The 8589-nt window shown below is 44.6% G+C and overlaps 1 protein-coding gene across 2 annotated transcripts; it reads right to left on the bottom strand.

Annotated features, from left to right (window-relative positions):
* Positions 1-549: 549 nt before the first annotated feature.
* On the bottom strand, positions 550-8589 carry LOC131882776 (dual specificity protein kinase splA-like). Of its 2 annotated transcripts, none has more exons than XM_059230033.1 (3): positions 8311-8589; positions 3367-3582; positions 550-3281 (listed from the first exon to the last, which is right to left on the bottom strand). In XM_059230033.1, exons 2-3 carry the CDS (start codon positions 3509-3511, stop codon positions 679-681), a joined length of 2748 nt encoding a protein of 915 aa, XP_059086016.1. In that variant the 5' UTR covers positions 3512-3582; positions 8311-8589; the 3' UTR covers positions 550-678. The 2 variants fall into 2 exon arrangements, with proteins under 2 accessions (XP_059086016.1, XP_059086015.1); XM_059230032.1 differs by having other exon boundaries at positions 8269-8589.

Here is an 8589-nt window from a genome sequence, read left to right on the forward strand (position 1 = left end):
CCACCCAAGTCTCATCTACCAATCCGCTGCAATATCCAAGGCCAGGGCCGCGATCGGGTACATGTGCAATGGACTACCCGTGACGAATTTCTTACCCATCATCATCTCAATTGTCCGCTATACTCCACCAAATCCACCGATACCACCCACACCAAGTTCTTAAAAAGGCACTTGTGTTTACTCCAATTTGCCAATACGTAATGCATGGATGTATTTCATTTGCGAAACTGAGCCCCTCGCCATCGGGCTGGCAAGATCAATGTCCAACTCTTCTGGGTACCTGACCTTTGACGTCAAGTTGTCCTTCTCGATGAAGGACATATCAACCTCATATTGTCTTTGGCCCGTCAACCCTCTGAATATTAGTGGTCAGGAACCTTCGTCTGGCGAAATCAATCAACAAATGAAATGTTCAATCTGGACCACCACTCACTTTGCAAAAGCCAAGAATTTCATCACCTGCATTTGCAGCGTTCATTTTTTATGTACTCTTAACGTGTTCAAGTCAAAGCCATAAGACTTTGGTTCCATTTAAAAGATAGGTGAATATGCTCTTCCAAACCACGTTTTATTATACTTCCCGTACTCTCAAAGTACGGTTATTTATTGGGTGAAACGAATAACAATTCTGACGACATAAGGCATGAATTATCTACTTGGACTAGCTACTAATCTTGCTTACGCAGTTGAGGCAACTGGCAACGGTCTCCAATGCATGCTGATCGATCTCACTGGGACACCAAAGTCCACGGTACCGGAAAGGTAAGCCAACCCTTGGCCAGGGGGAGCAGACACGTCAAAGTCTACGGAATCGTCGCTTCGTCTCTCACCCCAAGGACCGTACTTCTTTCCCTTGGCTGTGTAGAATGTGAGGCGGTTGATGTTGTAGGGAGAGGCGCGTCCAGACACTCGAATAATGTAGTCATCCTTCAGACGAACGACCTCTCTCTTGACCTTGTCCTTGAGGATTGTGTGCACTCCTCCATGCATGCGACCTCCATTGGCTACGGGGTAGCCGACTTTCATGGCCCAAACGAAACCCTGGTAAATGACTTCAATTTGACTGGGAAAGATGGTCATGTCAGCATCACTGAAGAAGGCCCCCTTATCCGGATAACCAAATGGTCCGGACTGAACGGCAGTGCTATCTTCAACCGCAACAGAGGCGACAGGTTGGACGGGAGGAGGTGGGGCACGGGTGGTGATAGGCCTCACGGGGGGAGGCGCCCTCGTAACAATGGGGATGGGAGTCTGAGTGGTTGTGGAAACAATCACCTTAATGGGTTTGTTCGCATTGGGAGAGGGAGGGAAATTGGGAAAGATTCGACCATTCGAAGAGTCTTGGGTCTGTGCTTGGAACACTTGATTGTTATTCTGCCCAACGGATGCTCGAGTGGCAAACTCGACCGGCTGAGGACTACTGGCTTCTTCCTCCGCATTGAGTTCATCAAATCGATGATGCTCCGGAACCAACTCTTCGTAGTAATCTTCATAGTATAGATAGCTATATTCGTCACTGCTCAGCTCACCGTCCTCTCCATAAATGAAATCAAGGGGAGCCGCTCCAACTGCTTGAGTTATTCCGATCGGTCCATTGTCAGTGACAGGTTGAGTTTGTTGAATGCGTTTCGGTTGTCGATTGGGAGGGGGCGTGGCGGGGAGAGAGGTGGTAACTACTGCGGCATGTGTAGTTGACAGTGTCGTCTGAGTGATTTGGAAAACTGGGGCGGCAAGAGTGGTGCTCTTTTGCCCACCTCTATTCGAAGACCGATTTCCGTTAGGCTTTCTATTTTGCTGAGGTCGACGATTGTTCCGTTGATTATTACCATTCGGCTTTCGGTTATTTTTCCTCTTGGATGGACGCTTATTGTTATTTTTATTATTATTATTATTGTTGTTATTTCTGTTATTTCTGTTGTTGTTGTTGTTTCTGTTGTTATTATTGCTGTTGTTGATTTGCCGTGATTCTGGGGCAGTTTCAGTGGTGGAGGGAATACCTGTACCAACTGGTCCCACCTTGTTCTCGCCAAATCGAGAAGACACGCGTCTCACCTCGGGATAGCGTTCCAGGAACTTTTCAATGGGAAAAGCTTTGGGACGTTGGTTGACCTTTTTCTCGGGCACATTTGGCACATTGGAACCTCCGCCTTGTTTGTTGGCTTGCTGTTTCTGTATCTGCTTGGCCCTTCGTTGTTGTTCCTCCTGTCGGCGCTGCTCGTCCACCCGTCTGCGTTCAAGTTCCTCCTTCCGTCTTTGCTCCTCTCGCCTGGTTCGGGCTTCTTCTTCCTTCCTCTTCCTCTCTTGTTCCCGTTTCTGTTCCTGCTTTTTGCGTTCCCGTTGCCTTCTTTGCTCTTCTTCACGACGACGTTGTTCCGCTTTTCGCTTTTGGGCAGCCAGTTGAACCTTTTTTCGTTCTTCCTCCATGCGAATTCTGTCCGACTCGACAGCCTCTTGGTGACTGAGCTGTTGAGCATTTTTGTGGTTGTTGTTATTTTTATTGCTTTCGGTATTAACGTTGGTGTTTGCAACGAATCCTCCGAGTAAGGCACCTTCGTTGTTTGAACTATCTTTTTCTTGTTGAACTCTTTGAAAATTTGGGAAGTTGGAAAACTGTTGATGGACCACTTCTTTCGCAACCGTTAAGGGCATCTCATTGCTTTTTTGTTTGTTGTTGTTGTTGTTGTTGTTGTTATTTTTGTTCCCAACTCCAATGCTCTTGGAGGAGCGAATTTGAGAGCCCCCTGATTGAGCAGAGGTTCTGGATTGGAGCAAATCCAGGATTTGGTTCCTCACGCGAAGTGGAGAACGCAAGAGATCAGTGAGAAGTTCAGGCACATCGATTCCGATACAGTTCTTGTTGTTGATGATCAAGTTGATCCGATTTTCCAAGGTGCCAGCCCCGGGAATTGTGGCTCGTTCATCGCGTTTAGGATTTGAGGAGGTGTGCACAGTATTAGGGGCGAACGCCACCGTCTCGTAATGAATGACGATCGTGTCATTGGGGAACACGGTGATGGGAGGTGCCTGAGAGCGATCTTGGACATTGGCCTTACTCTTCACTCTTTCGTATCCACCTTTGTTGGCCACCGAGTGGCTCAAGATTGATGGTGAAGGCTGCAATAGCTCTTTTTCTGTTGCTTGAGCTGGTGACGATTGGAAGGGTGGCGTAATCGGAAGCCACCCAGATTCCGGGATCAACTTCCCATTGGAGGCAACAGAAGGAGGCTGATGAAATGGCACACGGACGCTTCGAACTTGAGATTCAGACGAAGCTATGGCATCTATATTGACCAGAGGGAAACACGTTATAAGATTTGAACAATGTTCATTCCAGCAAATGAGTACCACATATGAAATCCAATGTACCTGAGGGTCCCGCTAGGGTCTCCACAAAGTCCGCGTATCCGTAAGGATGGACTTCATCCTGAGAGCGCGCGTGGACTTGAGAAATGGCCCCAACGGCCAAAAAGAAGAGAGGGAAGGACAGTGGCTGGTACTTGGAAAGAATCATGGCCAAAGGTTGGCGCAAATGATTTGTCTTCAGGAGAACCAGAAAGCAGGTTTTACACCATAGCAGAAAATCTGTGAATAAAAAGAAGCACGTCAGATTGAGAGTAGCGGTCAAACCAGTCAATGGTTGAGGAGACATGATCGAAATGTGAGCGATTTCTTTCATTCGCCGATGGTTCTTTTTCGAGTTGGAATTGCCCTAGTAAGTGATTGGTTCGGGAGCAATCACAAAATGACATTTTGATTGATCCAAGGGAGAATCGTTCACGTCCGAGATCTGAAGCGTTTTCAGTCAAGGCAGTTTTCATCGCCAAAATGTGCCGATTGAGCAATCCAGTCAAAAATCCTTGCCTTAGATTTAAATACGGCACTTTGGGCTCAATATCAATGCAAAATCTCAAACTTATCTTTTTTCAAGCCATTTTGAAACTAGCGTCATATTCTCGCCGTTAGTTTCCCACCTTAAGATAGATTCTGCACCTGTTGTTAGTTGCTCATCAAGGTCAGTGAATGATGAATAATAAATAATCCATGCCTGTCAAAACTTGAACTGGTGTCCTGCACTTGACGTGAGCAAAAGTCAAGCAGGTAGCTTCCTCCAGACATGTGCTACTTAACGAAACAAGGAAGCACCTCTAATTCATTGGGTCGCCCTATCAAGGTAAATCAATCACTTTTTTCCTCACCCATCATGGGCTATTATAGAGTGTTTGGAATTTATTTCCCCTTGTTGCTTTGAGGATGTTCAAAACACCTTCTTTATCCGCTGAATATGAGGTTGATGATGATGATGATGCCATGACCATATGTAGGATTCATTACAATGCAGAACTTCACATTATACGTATAAAGCCGATAGATAATCTTATGGTTTTGACGTGGGCTTCATCAAATGAATGTCTGATTCTCATTTAGGAGGCGATAGTCGTTAATCATATTCGTTCTGTACCATCGATTTTGGAAAACCAATTCCTCTCATCACTCACTGAAACTTGTTGGGTTAATAGATTAAAAAAAATCATTAAATCGGCTCATTTAACGGAAACTACTTGCCAGGATTTGCGTCATAAAAGATGGCCAATCTAAATGATGAATAGCCAAGCACTCTTGCCGCCGTGCTTGCCAAATTGGTCATAATTCAAAACCTTTATTTTTTCGCTAAATCGGTTCATGCTCAGGGTGTTTGGATGAAACTTGGTTTCACACATTCATTTGTCATTGAGAGTATCGAGGAATCACAATAAAACTTGGATTCAAGACGGCCAAAAACGTGCCAAGATCGAATTCCAGCGGGCTAAAAACTGGAGATTCTGACGAATCTGGACAATCGAGAGCCTGAACAGATTGTACTTTTCCAACAACTGACATCAATGTCGTGGAGGCAAAATATTCTCGAAATCCCGCTCGGCCTCCTTTCGTGAAACTTAATCAGAACAAATGAATTGGAAACCTTGAAACCGAGCTTGGTCTTGAATCCGCTCAAGAAAAACTGTACAATGGTCTACTTTGTAGGGAAATGAGTTTTCCAATTCCTGTTTCAAAACGCCTGATCCTCTCATTGGCATTAGATCCATGTACGAGGAGTACCCATTGAAAATTGATTTCGAGCAAGACCTCACTTCGTGTAGTGTGTATTCACGATGCTCCTCTATCCAAGTGCAATAGGAGTTAATGTAGCCCTTGATGATCTCAACGCTCCTTCAGGGCCAGATTGAGTTCAACTAGCGAGATAAAAACGATGCATCCTCTGTCAAGCCATTTCGATCTAGTGGCTTCTCCTGTGAAAGGGACGTAACGATCTAATTCCGTGGATCTCGATCCTAATCGAGTGGAAACAATCGGCAAATGTGATTGAACACCTTGTTTTTAGAATAGATACGAATGCGTTTAGGCCTTCATTCCCTTGGCCTCAATCCGGGTCAATTGATAGCTTTAGATGAGTTAAGAATGCATCGAACGCCATCATTGAGCATAACTATATGTAAGGTTAAGTCACTTAATATTGACGATATTTAAGCCACAAACCCGAATATACTGAGGAAAATATGATCGTGGTTATGATTAATTTCTGAGCACTTTTTAGATTCAGTGTATTGTTGTGTTTCAAACTCTTTTCATGGATGCATTTGTAAAATATGTAAGTGATCCAGCTCTTTCAGCATTCATTCACCAAGTTGAAGGTTTCTTCGTTTAGAAAATGCTCTATGAAATGAAATGAATGATGTTCAATTCTCATTTCCATTCGAAAACACTGGAACACACAATTTGCTGTCCCATATCTGGGAGCTGAATGGGAATGATTAGAGCACCATTTATTCTCTCTTTTCCGGCCTTGAGCATGATCGAGGAAAATTTGCATGATAATCCTTCACATTGCAATGTGTACGTACGTAGTGCGTACTTACGTATATATGGTGGTCTGTACGATATCCTGCCAGCATCGCACCAACCCTACTGATTGTATTGTATTATATGTTCAAGGAATGTTGGCCCTACGAAGGAACCACCGAAGTCGGATTAAAAATCTTCCCACACTGACTGACTTCTTCGGCCATTTTAAGCGCTCCGTTTCTCGTGGCATTGAGAATGAAAATCAAAACATTTTACTTTTCATGTCCCTTGTTGTCACGATGAAATGTGTGTGTGTGTGAATGGGGGTGGGTGCATTCCTTAATCTGATCCAAGATACGAATGTAAAGTCACAGCCCTATTGTGGATCAATTGTTGCTATAATCTGCTTTAAGGTCGTTCGAACCCATTTGGTGTCGACCGTCACAAAAGCTCTTTCTGATATAATAGAATTAGCCACTCATTGACGTGTTGTCATTCCATTAAGTGCCATGCATTTTGTTAATTCATAAAGAGCTCGAGTATCATAAGAACTTAAAGGGATAGAATAATTGGATGTAATCACGTTTGTAAAATCCAGCGTAACATTAAGCAGTCTCGAATGGAGTATGCAACCACATGGTGAAATTCAGCCTCAAGGGCAATTCATCCCATTGAGCTCCGCAGAAAAGATGATGGGCCAACATTTAAAAAAAAGAGCCGTTTGACCCAAGGCTCAAAAAGAACTTTAACCACCTGGGTTTTGAAAGTGTTCATCCCCGGGCCAGTCCCTACACAAAAGAATGCACAATGCGTGTTGGACTCATTCCATCCGTGTGACTTCCAAGTTCAAAATCGCCAGGAATTGACAACAATAGCCAGAGCAACAAAGAGGCAAAGAGGACGACGACAAGAGAAGGAGGCGAAAGAAATTCAAGCCCAGTAGTCTGAGAACATTCCAATAGGATGTTCACAAATACACATGCCAAAAGAGGCTGTTGGTTGATTGTTGCCATACGTATCGTATTGGTTTTGAAGATTCCATTCCACTTCCCGTGTGAGAAGAAAGAACACGGAAACTCGAGAACTCGAACTGGAGGAGGACTCACAACACGATCACAACGATGAATAGCCAGCAAATCAGTTTAAAAATACCACCCCCTGATTGGTTGGTTGCATGGTTGCATGAAGACGAGCTCTTGAGATGAATGCCATCATCGTGCCCGTCGTTTTGCACAACTTGTTCTCGCTCATTAGGTCGAGCCCGAGATTTTCGAGTGAATCCAGATGCTATCAAGGGCACACGGGACCCCGCTTTCAAAGTACCAGCGTCACTTGAAACGTGATGGATCCTCGCCGAGAAACCGAGAAACCGAAAGAAAAGAGGCCAGGCGAGGACTGTCGGGTATGTACTAGTATGTGTATCATGTTGTTTGAAGAAACAGTGAACACAGCCTCATCAGGGAAAGAACCTTGAAAAGCAATCATCATCTGCTTCTAAGTATGTTGTTCCAGTTACATACATGTTGCCCCTGACTGTCGAAAGGTAACCCGACAACCGTCTCAACTGGGTCAAGGAAATGCCGAAGATGAAATTTGACACGTGATTAGCGTCAAGCGAGTCGCTCAATGAAGAAGGCGGCAAGGAAGATGGTCGAGCAGGAAGTTGCCTTTTTGGCGAATCGACTTCATTTTCTATGTACATACAGTGCAGAAGGTACGCATGGCAGACTCGTTATCAATCTGATAATGATGGAGTGGGAAGGTCAAAACAACGATTCATGATGGCTCCTCGTTGAAGTCAAAAGAAGCGTTGCGGCCATCACTCTTCTCTCTTGGAGATAACTACTGAATGGCAATAAATCAGCCGAGTTGATGACAAAACCTCGGGAGTACAGCTTCAAATCGGACAAGATTGCAATGTCAATGGAACGAACCTGATGTACCGATACTACCGTATCTACGTATGTAGATGGCTGCTTTGTTTGGCCTGTTGTCACTGTTGCTTTGGAACTCTTTGATGGAGGGCGTTTAAACGAGTTGGGATCTCTCACTGCGTCGAGGTCACCATAAAATCTTCCTTTCTTTGGTTGTTTCTTTTGAACTTCAATGGAAAAGATACATAATACGTAAAGAGAGGAAGGGATTTCCTCGGAAGTTGAGTCTCTTCAACTTGCCGCTCCACCACTTGTCTGTCTGATTGATTGATTATTTGCTCCTTGTTTGTTTGTTTGTTTGTATTTTTTCTCTCAAAAGCTCTTTATTTTTGGTCTTCTGCCTGAGTACTACGTAATATTCAGAACTATGCACTTGAATCACGACTGAGGCGAGGATGAAGACAATCGGCAAGCCATCTGTCGCCAAAGATTTTCGAGGTGGAAGTACGTGCGTGATAGCGAGGGAAATTTCGAGGATAACTGACTGACTAACCTGAGAACAGGGACGACTTGAAGCCGAGGAACTTGTCCTTACTTGAATGAGTTCGTTCTTGCTCTGCTCCTTTTGCGGGGCGCTGCTGCGGCTCCTGCGGTTGGAGATGTTGAAATGAAATGCACTCGTCAAGATCTAAACAGCGACTGGCAAACTCCAAGGAACTCGGAATAATAAAGGAGTTCGGGATATTAGGGTTGTCAAGCTTGCCCCGCGCTCCCCACGTTCACGACATTGCCTGCACGTCCGTAAATTCCTGGGATCTTGCCACCACTACCACTATAACAACAACCACAACAACAACTACCAGATACTGTACAT

Source organism: Tigriopus californicus, chromosome 6, assembly GCF_007210705.1.
Source record: "Tigriopus californicus strain San Diego chromosome 6, Tcal_SD_v2.1, whole genome shotgun sequence".
NCBI lineage: Eukaryota > Metazoa > Arthropoda > Copepoda > Harpacticoida > Harpacticidae > Tigriopus > Tigriopus californicus.

Excerpts from the sequence above, each read along its gene's own strand:
- LOC131882776 (XM_059230033.1), bottom strand. The coding sequence starts at position 3,511 with ATGATTCTTTCCAAGTACCAGCCACTGTCCTTCCCTCTCTTCTTTTTG. Across the intron at positions 3,282-3,366 it reads GACCCTAGCGGGACCCTCAG|ATGCCATAGCTTCGTCTGAA; the intron begins GTACATTGGATT and ends TGGTCAATATAG.